Genomic DNA, 17822 nt, shown 5'->3' with positions numbered 1-17822 from the left:
GGTTAAACGATCAGCCAATCAGATCGCTCGCTGCGTTCACCCGGTGCGCTAATTGATTTAAACAGGAAGTACTTTACATACCTGGCGCTAAATGTGAGCGTGTTTGTGGTGGAGCGCTGGGCGTGTTATTTGTAAGTAAACATTACTTTTTCTAGGGGGTCTTATACATAAATATGAGTTTTTTATTGTTATTTCTCGAAAACGTCACATTTTATATGGATAAAACCGAAACGTTTGTATTAATCAACGATATTGAGCATCACTTGGATGGGGAATAGGAGAAGGCCTATATTTAAGGCTGCGTGTTTGATTTTCAGGTCAGAGTTGATGAACATGAAGGAAACCTTCCCAAAGCCTCATTCTTCAGGCATGGCGGCTCTGTTTGGTGAGATCAGCCAGCAGCTGGACTTCTCCAGCTGCGGCGAGGAGGGAAACAGCAGCGACAACACCTCGGATGACTGCGCTGGCCGCCGGGTGTGCAGTCCCGGCCTGGTCGGCAGGACGCCCCGGGTGCAGCGCCACAGCAGCAGGAGCAACTCCTCGTCCCCCCTGCAGAGCGCCAGCCCCATACCTTACGCCTCCTGGAGGAAACTGAGACTCTGCGACACGCCCAACACTCCCAAGGTAAGAACCACTTGGAGAACATCTCGATCATTAAAGGAAGATCTGCAGCAGTGGTGTCCAAAGTGGGTCCTGGAGGGCCGGCATCCTGCATGTGTTGGTTCTCTCCCTGGTTTAATGGACCTGGATCCAATGATGGCTCGTTAGAGGCTTAAGAAGAACATTGACCTGCTGGAAAAGTTGTTTCTACCACCAGTGAGAGAATAAAACCTGCAGGATGCCGGCCCTCCAGGACCCACTTTGAGCACCACTGGTCTAGACAAACTCACCCATGAATCCTCTTTAGTTGCCTTGATTAGTGCAACAGTGTCCTCACTGATCCACATCGCTGCTGCTGCTGTTCTCACTAAAACCAGGAAGATGGAGCACATCACCCGGTTCTACAGTCCTTGACTGGCTCCCTGGAGCTCAGAGACTTTAAAACATTGTTGGTAGTTTATAAATCACTGAATGAATTTGAATTTGAACCATAATAATTAAAACATTGACCAACATGTTTGATGTCTTGATGATTTTGATGTAATGTTTATCGGTTTCGTTTGTGACTGTTTGATGTTTTTATGATTTAAAGCACGTTGATCTGCCTTGTTGCTGAAATGTGCTACACAAGTGAACTTGATTAATTGATTGAGGTGAATTTCCTCCTTCTGATCAACCTGAATCATTTTATTTCATTCTTGTAGAGTTTGCTCTCCAAATCCTCCCAGCCGTTCTCCAACGTTAAGGTCAGTCACCGCCAGAGGAGTCTGCGTTTCGCCTCCGCTGCCGCCTGCCTGGTCCGGGCTCCTTCGGTCAACGTGAATCCCTTCACCCCGGAAACGGTCCGCAGAAAGAGCGAGGTGCTCTGGAGGAGCTGCGAAGAGAAGGCCCACGATTACAGCAACAGGTGTTTTACCAGGACGTCTCTCATCAATTAGACATTTTAAAGTGCAGACATATTTCCACAGCGGGAAAAATTCAGGTGCAACAGTAACATCAAGATATAAGCTCATAAAAAAATTAAAAAGCAAAATTGTAACATACTGTGCAGTTATCAGAAACACCATATAATCCAAAGGATGTGCAATTATTTTCTCTTTTTATGTGTTCTAAAAGACAACACATTAATTATATAAAAAATAAAAATCAATGTGCAATAATGGCATAAATGTTATTTAGAATGAGTCAAACTGTACAAATACCAGCAGGATTAACTGACAGCTTTTACTGCGCATGTATGTGGCGACAGTAGAGAAGCAAAAGTCCAAGTTTAACAAAAACTTCCACCAGAACCAGAACCTGGATCAGTACCAGCAGCCATCTGCCTCGGCCGACTGGAGGTTTGAGACGACGGAGCACAAACAAACCAGGAGAACTTTCTGTGTTCATGAGAAGTAAAAGTATAGCAATGTTTTGTTGTTGGCAGCGATATCTGAGCTGATTCTCAGCCAATCAAACACCAGACCAGGTGTAGCTCCAGGTGTAGCTCCAGGTGTAGCTCCAGGTGTAGCTCCAGGTGTAGCTCCAGGTGTAGCTCCAGGTGTAGCTCCAGGTGTAGCTCCAGGTGTAGCTCCAGGTGTAGCTCCAGGTGTAGCTGCTATGGAGAGAAAAAAACTTTGAACGGCCTTGTTGCTGAAAATGTTATTTATCAATAAAATGACCTTTCCTTACCTTAACAGTTGAAATATCAGAAACTAATGCAACAACGGAGGAAGAAGAAAGTAAATATAACACTCAAATATAATATTCAAGATAACAGTTGTGTTCTTAAATATTTTATCAATCAAATCAAAACCATTTTTATCTCTTTACTGACTAATTGCATCAATGAGTCTGTCCAGTTTTTGGCAGTTGTGGATCAGTAGATCCACACATATTTTGCACTAATGCATAATTCTGAGTTTATTGCAAATTTTCTTCAAAAAATTGTCAAAAACTTTGTTTTTAAATGATGCTAACCTCCACCTGTAGGTGGCAGTATTTCTTACTTTTAGTTCTCTGTAGCCTTAACTAATGTCAAGTTATATTCTGTGATTAATACAGCAAATAACAAAAACTTATCTTATGGTTTAAAACATGTGATATTTAACAAAGTCAAAATTTCTCGCATATATTTTTAATTTAGCATCACAAACAAAATTTTTACTGCAAAAAAAATCACAAAAGCAATTATGAAATCCCAGAGGGATTGATCAGTGTGGAAAGATGTCAAATATTATTTAGTGATAGCTATTTATTTTTTCAACAGTTTAATGTTTTAACACTTTTGAAACATTCATGATCTTGATGTGGGACAAAATGATTATTTTTTTCTTCATTTAAGATTTTTACCATCAAAGCTGGAAAAGTTTTCAAGCTTCACATTCTGAAAAAATTAAAGTAACTATAAAGGCTTGGAAATCATTCTCCTTAGTTTTCTTTATTAATTCACCAGTTAGTTCTCTAGACTAACAAACAGGTATTTATATTCAAAATAGATCCAGTTTGACAAGAAAATGAAGAATTAAAAAATAAGCAAAAAAAAAAGAGATGTACTTTAAAATGAACACATTTAACACAGAACAAAGTAGTGTCACAGCAAAGTTTGAATTGTTTATAACACGTGGGATGGGAGATGTGTTTTTCTTTAATTCTTTGCAGTTATTTTCAGATTTTTATTATCATTTAATAAAAATGAGTATTCAGTTAAGAATATCTGGATCATTCGGATCTCTGATGGATGATGCAGCTGATTATTTATGGCTTTTGTGTGTGACAAGGAGAATTGGAATTATATTCTGGATTTAAAGGGACTGATGAGGGACGGATAAAAGGGCACAAATGGGATATCTTTTTTTAATTTTCATTTGGTAATGTTGAGGGCTTCTGTTAAAAATCTTTCAGGTTGGGGGGGCGCTAGTGCGCAGCTGCAGGATGTAGACGTGTTGGTTTGCGCTCTCCACCACAACTTTAAACAAATATCTAAAAACCACGATAAAAACATCCAGGACCCAGCGCTGTTGGTTCTGCACCTCTGACTAGTAACCGGGTATCATGCCGCCGCCGAAAAAAGCCACAAACTCCGGTAAAAATAAGACTATGGACGGATACATCGGTGGTGCTAACGCTAACGAAGCTAATGCTAGCAGTGGCCTCGCCAGTGGGACTGTGAACGAAGCTGGGGACTGCGCTTCGGGAGACAAAACCCAGATGCTGGTAATGTGCCAGGAAATATGTAAAAATATGTCGGCCTCAATTCTGGAGAGGCTTGATGAGCGTTTCGACGCCCTTGAAGTCAGGCTCCAGTCTATTCTAGCTGCACAGACTGACTTACAGAACCGCATGGCCGGCCAAGAATCAGCAATCAACGCACACGAGGAGCGACTAGGGGAACTTGATGCGAAGTGTGCGGAGCTCGCTAAGCTTGTTACTCAGCAGCAAACTAAGTTGCTGGACTTGGAGGCTCGTTCCCGAAGGCACAACATCAAAATCGTTGGTGTAAAAGAAAACTCAGAAGAAGGGAGACCAACTGAGTTTGTCTCTAAACTTATTCCCGAATTACTGGGGAAACAACATTTCCCGCATCCACTGAAGGTCGACCGCGCACACCGCTCTCTGTGGCCCAAGCCGGCGGCGGGCGAGAAACCACGTACCATCATCGCCCGAATACATCACTTTCAGATGAAAGAGCAAATTCTACGCCTGGCCAGGACGCAGCCGTTGGAATACAAGGGGAACAAAGTGCTGATTTTTCCTGACTACACCAGCGAAGTGATGAGCCAGCGCCGCATTTCAAAACGTGATGCAAGCCTTGAGAGGGGGGAATCAAGTTCCAGCTACGGTACCCGGCCCGGCTGCAGGTGCAGTGGCTGGACGGCAACCCCCCTGAGGTATTCAACGACCCGGATCAGGCGGAGGCGGCTCGCCTGCGGAGGAAGGGCGGCACGACTGAAAGGGAATAGTGAGCCAAGTGGCATTCTTTCTCTCTTTTTCATCTCTTCTCTTCTAAGGGTGCGGACTCCCTGTTGTTAGCCACCTGCATCACGCAGTGGTTTATCCTACGAACAATATCTTTAAAAATGTACAGACGCCCTGAACGCAAGCTGAATAGCCTGGGTCTGTTCTTTTAGAAAATACACTTTAAGATTATCTGGTTGAGTTGTTTAGTTCATCTGCCAGTCTAATGTTTGTTGTGGAGGAGGATGTCGCGACCTGATCGTTCGGTCCGCTATCTGTCCGGCAGCTCCTGTTTTGCTTAGGGGGAGATGTGCGTCGTATTCCGTAGACGCCGGGATGTGGGAGGGGGGGAGTTTGGGGTGTGTGTTATGTGTCTCTTTCGTTTTACCCAGATGTGCATATGTTATTTGTTTGTATCACACAACATCAAAACTGCCAGCTCTGACAATATATGTGTTCAATGACTGATGTTTGTGGTGGGGGGCGGACGGAGGGGAGAAACCTGCAACTGATCTCATGGAATGTAAAAGGTCTTGGTAGTGCAAGGAAGAGGGGGAAAGTTTTTAAACACCTGAAGTCCTTAGCTGCGGACATTGTTTTCTTACAAGAGACCCATATTAGAAAAGATGCACAAGATAGATTAAAGTGTAGCTGGGTGTCCCAGATATACCAGTCACCATTCACTTCACATGCTCGTGGTGTAGCCATATTATTGAGAAAGAATATCCCATTTCAGGCATCATCTGTGGTCAATGACCCTATGGGCAGGTACGTGATGGTAACTGGCACCATAGACTCGAAACCTTTAATTCTCCTTAATGTTTACGGCCCAAATTCAGATGATCCTAATTTTTTTAGAAAGGTTTTTGACCTGCTTCCTGATGATAGCCATTCAAATGTAATAATAGCAGGGGATTTGAACTGTTATCTTGACCCCTTTCTTGACAGATCATCTAAACGACCAACATCCGATACAGCGTCTACCAAACTTCTAAATAATCTTCTCAAAGCAAGAAATATGGTTGATATTTGGAGGGCTCAACATCCTACAAGTAGAGAGTACTCATTTTACTCGCATGTGCATAAATCCTACAGCAGGATTGATTATTTTCTAATAAGTAACAATCTTATTTCTCAAATTGCTGACTCTAAATACCATAATATACTTATTTCTGATCATTGCCCCCTAGCTTTATCACTAAATCTGTCCCTCCCCAGACAGGCTTACTCCTGGCGACTTAATGCAAACCTTCTTAATGATGATAACTTTGTTAAAAACATAACCTCCAAATTAAAGGACTTTATAAAAATAAATGATAATGGTGAAGTCTCTGATCCCATCTTGTGGGAAGCATTGAAGACCGTTATTCGGGGCGAAATAATTTCCTACACTTCAGCCCTTAAAAAAGAAAGAGATAAACGTCTATTTGAAATCAACTGTGCCCTCCCCAATCTGGAAAGAAAATACCAAATTTCTGAATCACCTGACGACTATAAGGAAATACTTAAACTTAGATATGAATATAACGAAATTATGAGCAGCCAGGTTAGTAACTTGCTCTGGAAACTACGACAAAAGAATTTTGAGCTTGGTGATAAACCTGGGAAACTGTTAGCACTACAGCTCAAGGGTGCCCAAGCCACAAGGTCAATCTATAGCATCAAGTCAAAGTCCGGCGTGCTCTTAACCAACCCTGCTGACATAAATCGTAGATTCAGAGAGTTCTACACCAACCTGTATTCCTCCGAGAATAATGCAACACAATCCGATTTTAATGATTTTTTTGATTCCCTCCCGTTGCCTAAACTGAATAAATCTGACAGGGACTATCTGGAATCCGACTTGACGCTTCAAGAGGTCACAGAAGCTATAAAATCCCTCCCATCTGGCAAAGTGGCCGGGCCTGACGGCTTTGGCTCGGATTTCTATAAAAAATTTTGCGACCTTCTTGCACCACTCTTGTTTAGAATGATGTCTGCTTCAAAAAAGGATGGAAAACTGCCCAGAACTCTCTATGAGGCCAACATTTCTCTTTTTCCTAAAAAGGGGAGGGACAAAACCGACCCGGCCAGCTTTAGGCCAATTGCACTGCAAAATGTTGATCGCAAGATAATCACAAAAATTTTGGCCACTAGACTGAATAAATGTTTAACATCTATCATTCATCCGGATCAAACAGGGTTTATTCCTGGTAGATTATCTTTTTTTAATGTAAGACGACTACTTAACACTATATACTTCGACCATAAAAATGCTAATGCCTCTATTTTGGCCCTTGGCCTTTTACAAAGCCTTTGACCAGGTAGAATGGCCATTTATGTTTGAATCATTGCGTAGGTTTGGGTTCGGCGAGACTTTTATTTCATGGGTGAAACTGATATATCAAGAACCCATGTGCTCCATCCTGACAAACAATGATCGGTCAGCGCCATTTCAGCTACAGCGCTCAGTTCAGCAGGGCTGCCCGCTGTCACCAGCACTTTTTGCTATTGCCTTGGAGCCACTTGCTGTGGCAATAAGGACGCACCCGTCCATTGAAGGTCTTCGAGTCGGTGGTGTTGAAACACTCATTAGTTTATATGCTGATGATGTGATATTATACTTGCACGACACTGTGAAGTCTTTCCCCTTCCTGCTCAGCCTGATTACATCTTTCAGTAAAATTTCCGGATATACAATAAATTGGTCAAAGAGTGAGTTGATGCCTCTTTCAAATACATTCCCATCTGGGTTCTTGCAGAAAGTTCCATTCAAAGTGGTTGAGAGCCATCTCACCTATCTTGGTCTTACTATACCCAAAGACCCCAAACTTATTTTCAAACTAAACTTTGCGGAGTTTTTATCAGGATTAAAGCAAAATATTGAGTACTGGAAGACTTTGCCTCTGTCAATGATTGGACGCATTAATTCAATCAAAATGATCACCCTACCTAGGTTCTTGTACTTATGTCAAAATCTTCCTATTTATCTCACAGCAACTTTTTACAAGGACTTGGATTCGATCATTCAATCCTACATATGGAATGGGAAAAATGCTAGGATTTCTAAAGTGCATTTACAGAGGCCGAGGGAGGAGGGAGGTCTGGGCCTGCCTATATTTAAACACTATTATTGGGCTGCCAACATCAGAGCATTAATGTATTGGCAACAGGACTCCCCAGGTAACCCAATGACTAACATTCCTTTGTGGCTCAAGATGGAGTCCAATCTGGTGAATAATTCCTCCCTACCAGCTCTGCTATTTGCCCGGCTTGAAAAACCTGAAGCCTATCGAAATTTGAGCTTTGTGTTGAGACATGAAGTAAGAATTCTAAATCAGATCAGGACTTTCCTTGCACTGCCAAATACATCAGTACAGACGCCGTTTTGCTTTAATCACAGTTTTTTGCCTCCTTGGCAGGACAAAGCTTATCATGAATGGAGGGAAAGAGGATTGGTGTCGATTAAGGACATGTATATTGGCAATAAGTTTGCATCATTCGGCCTATTGAAAGAAAAATACAATCTGCCCCATTCTCACTTCTTTCGATATCTACAGGTCAGGCATTACATTAAGTCAAAAATTGAGAACTTTGACACTCTTCCAAGAGAGAATGACATTTTTGACATCCTTGAGAGTCCCCCTGACTCTAAACATCTCGTTACAAGAATTGTACATCTACTTGGTGACCGCACTGCTGCATCCACCACAAAAATCAGGGAGGCCTGGGGAAAAGAGCTAGGGATAACAATCCCTGAACCTTTATGGAACAGATGCCTCTCCAAAATTCGCTCGTGTTCAATAAACAGTAGACATCAGCTAATTCAGTTTAAAATCACACATCGGTTACACTATTCAAAGGTCAAATTACATAAGATTTATCCTTCTATCTCCCCAATGTGTGACAGGTGTAACATTTCCGAAGGCTCACTGTCTCATGCTTTTTGGTCCTGTCCTTCATTATCAGGCCTTTGGTCTAAAGTGTTTGATTGGTACTCCAAGGCATACAAGACTCCAATGCAACCTGAACCAGGACTTATAATTTTCGGATGCCCTCGGGTACCAGGGACTATACCCGCTGCAATGCGGCAACCGTTAGAACTGGGACTGATTGTAGCCAAGAGACTAATCCTGAGGGACTGGAGGTCCTCTGTTCCCCCCTCATTCCGCCTTTGGGTGACGGACATGATGTCCATTATACAGATGGAAAGACTTCGTAAAGGCTCTAAAGACACTTTTTCATGCTACTGGAATCCCTTCCTGGAACACTTTTCACAGACTAGACTAAGTTGAACACCAAGTTAGACTCCCCCCTCTGTCTCACCTTAATGGCCGTATGCATTCCTATGTATAGGACTTTGTATACATTTGTTGTGTGTGTTTACACCATTTGTCAACTGGAATGTTTTATGTATGACCTGTGTGTCTGGGTTTTATCTGTTTGTTTATCTGTATGTTTTAAACCTTGAAAACTTAAAATAAAATTTAAAAAAAAAAAAAAAAAATCTTTCAGGTTGAAGCACAACCTGACGTCATCTGAAGAGGATGATGAAGCCTTCCTCCCACCAAAGGTACGACTATTTTTATCGATGCCCACGGCTGAAAATAATCCAGCCTATCAGATTTCTCCGCTGAGCCTTCATCATCGGCTCTGTCATCGTCAGCTGGCGCCTCGTTTTGTCCAAAATGACTCTGCCAGTTCTGTTTCCGGGATTCCTCTGAGGGAAATGAAAACTGAATGCTGTCAGACACCTTTCTGTTTTTTGTTGTTGTTTTAGGGAGGAAGTAGCACCATATTTGGTGAGATCAAAGAGAATCCGGGACTTCCTCTGCATGATGCTCTGTATGGAGCTAAATTCAGACCATAACGTTTGTTCAAAAGAAAAACTAATTGAAACTGGGGGAAAAAAAGTTCTGAAATTTAAATTAATTTGAAGAAAATTTGAAAGTGGGAGAAAAAAATTAAGAAAAAAAAACTTGAATCTGGAAAGTAGTTTCTTTTTTTCAGTCTCAAATATTTTAAACTGAAAAAGTATTAAAATATAAAATAAGAGCCTAATTTTATTTTCAGTTTCAAAATGTTTTTTTCCAGTTTCAAAGCATTTTTTTCAATTTCATTTTGAGATTTAAATTTTATCTTTAGATTCAAATCTGTCTTTTTTTCAGTTTCAAACAAATTTTTCAGTTTGTATTTTTTTGTACTTGGAACAAACTTTATGGCTCCATTTTCCCTCCATACTCTGCTGCTTTTAAAAGTGTTTGCTCTTTCTGGTCCCACCAGCGCCGAGCGGTCCAGGCCTTCATGCTGTCGCGCTACGAGAGCGAGTTCCTGCAGCTGGAGTGCGTCGGCGTCGGCGAGTTTGGCACCGTCTATAAATGCGTGAACCGGCTGGACGGCTGCCTGTACGCCGTGAAGCGCTCCAGGCGACCCCTGGCCGGCTCCGCCAACGAGTGAGTTTGGCTCGGCGCCGGATCGGGTCGGGTCAGTTCGGTGCGTTACTTGTTTGGTTTTCCTCCCAGGCAGCTGGCGTTGAAGGAAGTGTACGCTCACGCCGTGCTGGGCCACCACCCTCATGTTGTCCGATATTATTCAGCCTGGGCAGAAGACGACCACATGCTGATCCAGAACGAATACTGTGACGGTGAGGGCCTGAAGGAAATACAGGAATGATGGAGGTCAGAGGTCGGAGATGTGGAGCGGGGGGTGATGAATGTTTTGTTAGTGACAACATTCAGCTCCTTAGATAACTACAGTTTGACATTAATCCATCCATCCATCCACCCACCAGTCCTTGTCAGAGCGGAGGAGATCAGAATATCTAAAGTTTGCATTTCAGAGTGAAGTTTCCAAACTCGGTGAGGCTTTAAGAGATAAAATAAAACATACTTATTTTTGTCTCTCAAAGTCAGATTTTTGTGACGCTGTTTTAGAAATATTTGCAAGGAATTTTGCAATATTTTTCCTGATTAAACGCCTGTCCAAAATCCATATATAGATTTAAAAAATAAGTAGACGGAGTGGATAAAAACATTTTTATTCTTTAAAGAACTTAAATAGCTTGATTTGTCACTTGCCTCATTGATCACAAACTAACTGGACATCAAGTCAGGCTGAGGCATCAGTGTAGTAGCAGAGGATATACTGCCACCTGCCGGTTGGTGTCAGTATCGCACCATGTTTTTCATTTTTGAAGAACATATACAGTAGTCTCTCAGTTATGCATTATTGTGAAAAACAGAATCAGTGTTTTGTATGAAATTAATTCCATGGCTCCATGCAAAAGAAGCGCAGATAAAGTTCAGTTCGGTCTGTACTGATAATCCTGTTATTGGTCTGATGTGATATAGAAACTGAATTTTGGGTTTTTATTGCCTGAATCCTCAAAATAAACAGAAATAAACCACTTTGTGTGGGGAGAAGCTACAGAAAACAAGATTTGCTTTCATTGGAGTTATTGTGATAAACATTTAATTGATTTTTCTAATTTAAGGTGGAAGTCTGAGTGACGCCGTCATGAAGAAGTCGGCGCAAGGGGAGCTGCTGATGGAGGCGGAGCTAAAGGATCTACTGCTGCAGGTGGCGATGGGTCTGAAGTTCATCCACAGCTACAGTCTGGTCCACCTGGACATCAAACCAAGTTTGTTCCGTTTGCTTCTGTCTTCATACTGGGCTCTGCAGCCTTCCTGTTCTCCAACCCTGCAGTTCTCTCTTTACATACAGCCTTCCTGTTTGCTAAAGCTGTTGCTCTCTCCTCTAGGTAATATATTCATCTGCCAGCAGGCCAGCGCCGCTACAGGGAGAGACAGTGAGGGGGAAGATGAGGAATACTCTTCAGCCAGAGTCCTCTATAAAATTGGTATTTAATGTGGCGCTTTAAGTGGGCCAATTTTTAAAAAACTCTTGACTACTATAGAGTTTTAAAACATGGATGATATAAAAACATGGATGATAAAGATATCATCCATGTTTTTGCCCCATATCTTTGACATTAAGGTGAGGACTATCAGTTATTTTTTGACTAGAAGCTCTGATTTAATGATTTTGTTTTCCGTTTCGTCCTCGTTTCCTGCAGGTGACCTGGGTCATGTGACCTCAGTGAGCCGGCCTCGGGTCGAGGAGGGGGACAGCCGCTTTCTGGCCAAAGAGGTTCTGCACGAGGTGAAGAACTTCTTGGCGCTTTGCTAGCTGCATGATTTTGAATTCTAAAATAAATTTGCTTTATGGAAACAAGTCTATAAAATTTTTTTTTGAACTCTGGCTTGTGGTTTTTCGTACCACAAGCAAAAATTGCGAAATGGTATGATCATAAAAATCTTTTAATTTTTTATCAGCTGCATAGAAAATTGTTTATTTTGCAAAACTGCAATGGAAAAACTTTATTCACATCACCATAGTCATGTGATCAACAGGATGTTGCTACTTTCTGAAATGACAGACGACAGGAAGTAGTAGGAGGATGATGATGATGATGATGATGGCATGTCTGGGTTATTATTTTTTTTTTACGATTTATCTGAATAAACTTTTTCACGTATGATTTTAATCAGCCATCTTATTTAATGAAAACACAATTGCAAAAGTTTTTTTTTTTTTTTTTTTTTTTTGCAGAGCCAGTTTGTGAATGTTTGTAATGGAAACCTGGTGGCTGTGGAGCCAATAAACCAGAAGTGCTTTCTCCCATTGACCTCCTGTTTCATTTTATCCTCAGAACTACGCCCACCTGCCGAAGGCGGACATGTTTGCTTTGGGTCTGACGGTGCTGCTGGCGGCCGGCGCCGCTCCGCTGCCCTCTAATGGAGAGGAGTGGCACCGGCTCAGAGAGGGGCAGCTGCCCCTGCTGCCGCAGCAGCTTTCTCCCGCTTTCAGAGGCTTACTTCAGGTATTAGTAATCTATTATTCTATTGATTGAGCTTATTTTTTTACAGCAGAGAGCAGGTAATGTAGTCTCCCAGGACTCAACAGCAATTAATGGAAATTTACTCCCCTGCACATTCATATAAGATGTAACAAACTTATTCAGGAACCAACTGACAGATGAGATGCATTTTATTTTGTAGTTCTTGGGTGTCCATCCCATCTGTGGTGCTGCCCTGGGCAACTGTCCATATCAAAAACCACCAATTTATGCATATTTTCTCAAGCCAAACATGTTTTAAGATTCTCAGTTTTCCAGGTTTTTATATTGTATTATTCAAAGTTTTAAAGGAATTCATTTCATTTTAAATGTTAATTTAGAAATCTCTCTCTGTTCATTTCCTGTTGAACTTGATTGACGAGGCGACAGTCAGTTGTCCTCATCCGGTCGAGCTTTTTAGCAAAATCAAATTTTTTTAGACTGTGTACTCCAGTTAATGATTAAATAAGTTGAATATTATTTGAATAATCGATTAACCATGATGAATCAGATTAACCGTTTTAGCGCTGGCTGAATTTGGAGCCTCCACCTGTCTAAATCCCTGGTCCGTCTCTTTATTTCTTCCCCTCAGTCGCTGCTGGACCCGGACCCGGTGAATCGTCCGTCTGCCAAAGAGCTCTGCAGACACCCGGTGCTGAGGGAGAAGCAGACCGAGCGGCTGAACGCGCAGCTGCAGCGGGAACTCAACGTGGAGAAGTTCAGGACCGCCATGCTGGAGAAGTAAGGAGGAAAGGTGGCTGCCACCTTCTGGTCAGACATGGCATTACCATACAATACGTGGGATGGCTGCCACCTTCTGGTCAGATTTGGCATTACTACAGAGGAGAAATGTGGTTCTATAAAAGCCCATTTCTGCTCTTCATTTTTTTTTTAAATCATAATTTTTAAAATGTCAAAAATATTGTCAGTAGCATCAATATTTTTGACATCAGTAATGTATGTCCTAAGCTTTAGTCAAAACTACAAGTCTTGGTCATAATTTCAAAAGTTGTAAGTATTAAAAGTTGTCATTTCAAACTGAACAGGTGCTAATAAATGTTATAATTTAGTTTTCAAGTTATAATTATGAAAATTGGTCCTATTTAAATGAATAAGGTGTAATTTTGAGTTTTAAAGTTGGTTACAAAATTAAGTTGTAAACATACATAACAGCTATTATAAACTGTGCAAGTTCCACATAAAACTTAAAATTATGGCTTCAAAACTCATAATTACAACTTCCTGTTTGCCTTTTTTTCTGCCATGGTGCAAATGGGCTTCCATAGTTTGCATCAGGTAGAAGTGATGCAGACTGTAGCCAGGGGGCGCCAGAGATCGACAGCCATAAATCTGAATATTTTTTATGCATGAATTTAGGATGAAATTAACTTTTATTTTATGCTTCTCATTAATTGTATTTATTTTTACACAGGGAGCTCCAGGAGGCGCGGCAGGCGGCGTTGTCCCCGAAGCAGAACCTCTCCGCTGCATTGAAACCTCCCAGCAAGGTGGGCTCTGTACCAAGAACAGGGAGAAAACTCGTTGGCAGGAAAACTGCTCGATCTGTCAGCTTCGGTTGTCCAGGGTACGGAGTCTGACGTTCGTGATGATCTGGAGAAATGTATCCATTGAAAGTGGTGGCTCTAAATACAAAGTGAAGCAATGTAACAGGAATGTGAGCAGACATGGCTATGTGTTCAGTCTTGTGGAACTGAAACTCTACAGAGGTTCATTTGTTTCCTGCACCTCCTGTAACTGCATTAATCCAACATACTTGGCTGGTCTTTGACTTTTATCCCTTTTTTATTATTGTAAATAAACATTTTAATTTCTTTCAAATTCATGGAATTTTTATTCTAATTTCACTTTTTGTTTGTTGCTAAGTTGTGCTTGTTATTATTTTAAAGGGACTTTCCAGTGGGAGGGATTTTTCCCTTTCTTATCAGAGGTAGTTCTAATACTTAGGAAGTATGAGCCATCCAGCTGTAAAGTCACGAGTTAGGCAGTTCACTGACATCAGTTATTTCAATAACTCTTACTAACAGACCTCATTTTAAATAGTAATGACTTATGCAAAAATATATTTTGACATTTTCTTGTCTTTGTTTTTCTAGCTTAATTTATTTATTTTATTTTTTTGTTTCCCTACAACGTTTTCATATTGGTCCATTTTTACAATTTGTCTTAAACCACCCCAGCTCAAACTACAACCTCGTTTATCTTAGCCATTCAAATGCTAGCGATTACCCAACTGGCGATTAAAACTACTGTGAATAAACAAGCCTCTCTCTTTGGTTGGAAGAATTCCTATGTCCATTGAATGCGTCCCTCCAACTTCAACCTTTTTTTTTCTTTTTTTTTTTTGTTTTGTTTTTATCGCGCAGGATACTAATCATTACGGTATCCAGATCAAAACAAAATCTTTAGAGGTGACGTATTGCTGCTTGTATTTTTTTCTTATTAAAATAAGTCAAAATGGAAAAAAATCTAAACTTTTCTTAATTGGATGGGTGAAATATGTGTAAAGATGTTTTTACGCCTGAAACTTGACTACCGTAATACTTGGTCCTCGTGCACCCTTAGAAGATTGTTGACTGAAGGAAGTCGCCCACAGTTCAACACTGGAGGCTGATGCGGTAACAAGGTAGCGGGTTAACAGCTCCACGGTTAATGTCACTATCTCAACTTTTAACTTAAATGTTTTCAAGACAACAGGGAGTCGCGAGTGAGTCTGTTTTTCTCTTATGAAACTTGGTGTTTTGTTGTTGGCAGTTAGCAGCTTAGGTTAAAGTTAACTTTTTGACGCTAATCAAAGTTAGCATGAAGCTACTTGTTTTTCCTCATTTAACATCAAGGTTTTAATTGTTTTAACTGGATTTTCCTTAACGCCTATCATCAGTTTAATCTCACTTGTGTTCAGAATTTGTTGGTTTATCCACTCAATTCAAAACTCACTGGTTTTTCTTGTTATTAAAAGCGCTGATGCTGACCGATTATAAATGGGCGACCTGGGGTTTCTCGCGGACCAGCAAAGCGCCGCTCTGGTGGTTTATTTCTTTCTCCAACCTGACTCCAAAGACCTGAATTACAACAAGGAGCTGTGCTCCAAAGGAAACGAACTGATTGCATCCCGGGAGATCAACGATAATGGAAACCAGGTAGAAGCTGAGGATCACGGGGAGCTACAGACAGATGGACATCTGCCTGGAAACATCACCGGGTGTTTGGAGGATATCCTGCCGCTGGTGGGGCTCCCTCGGCCGGGTCAGTAGCTCTGTCTCCCGTTGGGAGGCCTGGATGTCAAATTGTACACAGTAGCGACAAAAAACTGGAGGATGAGTTTAATTTTCACAGCCAAAGCTGGTTTTCATTCTTATGATCAATAGACAGTAGCGCAGAGGCGGATCTAGTCCAGATTTACCAGGGTTGCCAGGTTGGGGCCTGCTACTTTTTTATGGCGAAGGGGGAATAGAAAAAAAAACAAGATAAGTGAATAACAAGATAATATTTCCTCCAGAGGATATACTATCTTCCAGATCATAATGTTTCCTCTGGAGCTGTAGATCAATAATTTAGGAAATGGAAAGTTATCTTGTCTCAACAAAGATGAAACTAAAACTGCAGAACCTCAGTTTTTATTTAATTAACATAAATCTGTGAAGGGAAAAAATAAATTAGTAAAGAGGAGCAATTAGCTATTGTTTCTGTGCCACTTAATATCATCATAATACATTTATTTAGTATTATCTCATGAGAAAAGGGCACTGGCCCCCATGTAGAACCGCCCATGGTTGAAATCGTTCCACTGAATCACAGCTGATCAGTTATTTTCAACAACAACAAACCAGGAAACTGAAAGTAAAATCAGACAACACTGATACTGTTGGGAGTTTTAGACTTCCCCTTCAGTTTAACCTTTTGTTCATGTGATATAAACACATCCACTGATCAGGCACAACATTATGACCACTAACAATTTTGTTAACATAATTGGCATGTGGAAGGAATTACAAATGACAGAACATTTTCCAAAGAGGTCATTTAAGGAGAAAAATCTACCAGAATCTGACTTTGAAGTATTAGAGTAAAGCTACAAGTTTTGGTATTTATTTATTCTTATTAGAGAATAAAATAATAATATTAGCTGGATAGAGATGCATTTTTTTCAGAAAACCTCTTAAAATTATAAGACAAAAGTTTTTTTCTTGAGAAAAAATCTTTAATGGATTTATACAGATCTGATGTGACCAGCCTGGGTCATGTAGATTATTATCGGTATAAGTTTTATCTTCATAAGATTCTCAACATTCCACATTTTAGTTTTTTGTTTTTCATGTCGGAGTTCTCATAAAATGACTACTTCATTCTCCTAATGCTATGACTACATTCTGGTAGTTAAAAACTAAACAAAAATGTACTTTGTCATAGAGTTGACCTGCTTTCAAAGTCTTAATAAACCCACTTGGCAAACAAGATGGCCGCCCTGGGCGATGACATCACTCTGAGTTATAGAAACCCGAGGAGTGCATTTGTGAAAGAAAATATCCAGATTTTCCAAAAATATGCTGTACTGTTTCTTCTTTTGCCTCAGTTGCTCCATAATTTTATTATATTAGTTAAACAGATTGCTCAAGTGTTAACAAGTAAGGAAATAAAAATTCCAGATAGTTTGAGGAGCACAAAGACCAGTTTGACTTCATCCAAATTCCCCATGTTATAGAAATCCAGAGTCTGGGAGACGTTCTGAATGCCTCTCAGCTTTGCTTTTATCAACATGGTGTCAAAAATCACAGAAACCATGAGAGTTTAGTGGAGATCCTGCAGGAAAACGGCGTTGCAGACGGCCGTCCTGTCAGCCCTGACGGGTGTTTGAGCTCCATTAGAGTCCAGGCTGTTCAGCAGTTTGTGGAGGGAAGTGATGGCGCCGATGCTCTGACTCTTATCTGTTTCTGCAGGAGGCCAGCAGGAAGTCATCAACATCCAGGCCGTTGCTCAGGAGCTGAGAGAGATCGCAGCCCAGTTTGAGCTGCAGGTGGTGGCGCGGGCGGCGCAGAACCTGACCAGGAACATCTCTGAGTCGCCTTCTGAAGTGAGCTCCGCTCCGCACCGCACCGCACCGCACCGCTCCGCACCGCACCGCACCACATAAATAAATAAAACGGCACTATGTGGCTGGAAAACACGTTACTGTCCCTTTAAATGCAAAATGTCTATTTTTGTAGTTTTCTCTGAAGATCTGCCCAGTGTGTTGTTCTTGTAGGAAATTTCTTTTTTCCAGTCAGTATGTCTCCTGTTAACGATTAATCAATTACCAAAGTAGCTGCTGATTACTTCACTAATTGATTAATCGTGATCAATTGCTTGTTGTCACTGATTTGCTGTTCTGACCGGTTCTGTTGGTCTGCTGCCC

The 17822-nt window shown here is 41.1% G+C and overlaps 1 protein-coding gene across 2 annotated transcripts; it reads left to right on the top strand.

The window, feature by feature from the left end:
- Positions 1-37: 37 nt before the first annotated feature.
- Positions 38-14251, top strand: wee2 (WEE2 oocyte meiosis inhibiting kinase). Of its 2 annotated transcripts, XM_044123922.1 has the most exons (12): positions 38-131; positions 318-624; positions 1305-1507; positions 9031-9088; positions 9799-9968; positions 10038-10159; positions 11009-11155; positions 11276-11374; positions 11591-11676; positions 12227-12397; positions 13005-13153; positions 13845-14251. In XM_044123922.1, exons 2-12 carry the CDS (start codon positions 328-330, stop codon positions 14008-14010), a joined length of 1668 nt encoding a protein of 555 aa, XP_043979857.1. In that variant the 5' UTR covers positions 38-131; positions 318-327; the 3' UTR covers positions 14011-14251. The 2 variants fall into 2 exon arrangements, with proteins under 2 accessions (XP_043979857.1, XP_043979856.1); XM_044123921.1 differs by lacking the exon at positions 38-131 and having other exon boundaries at positions 253-624.
- Positions 14252-17822: the final 3571 nt, after the last annotated feature.

The sequence above is a fragment of the Gambusia affinis genome, linkage group LG08 (genome assembly GCF_019740435.1).
Source record: "Gambusia affinis linkage group LG08, SWU_Gaff_1.0, whole genome shotgun sequence".
NCBI lineage: Eukaryota > Metazoa > Chordata > Actinopteri > Cyprinodontiformes > Poeciliidae > Gambusia > Gambusia affinis.
The sequence above is the reverse complement of the archived record's forward strand: the minus strand, read 5'-3'. Positions and strand labels throughout refer to the sequence as shown.

Bases quoted from the DNA above. Each gene is read 5' to 3' on its own strand.
- wee2 (XM_044123921.1), top strand. From the start codon at position 268: ATGGGGAATAGGAGAAGGCCTATATTTAAGGCTGCGTGTTTGATTTTC. The intron at 625-1,304 runs GTAAGAACCACT...TCATTCTTGTAG, and splicing joins ACACGCCCAACACTCCCAAG to AGTTTGCTCTCCAAATCCTC. The intron at 12,398-13,004 runs GTATTAGTAATC...TCTTCCCCTCAG, and splicing joins CTTTCAGAGGCTTACTTCAG to TCGCTGCTGGACCCGGACCC.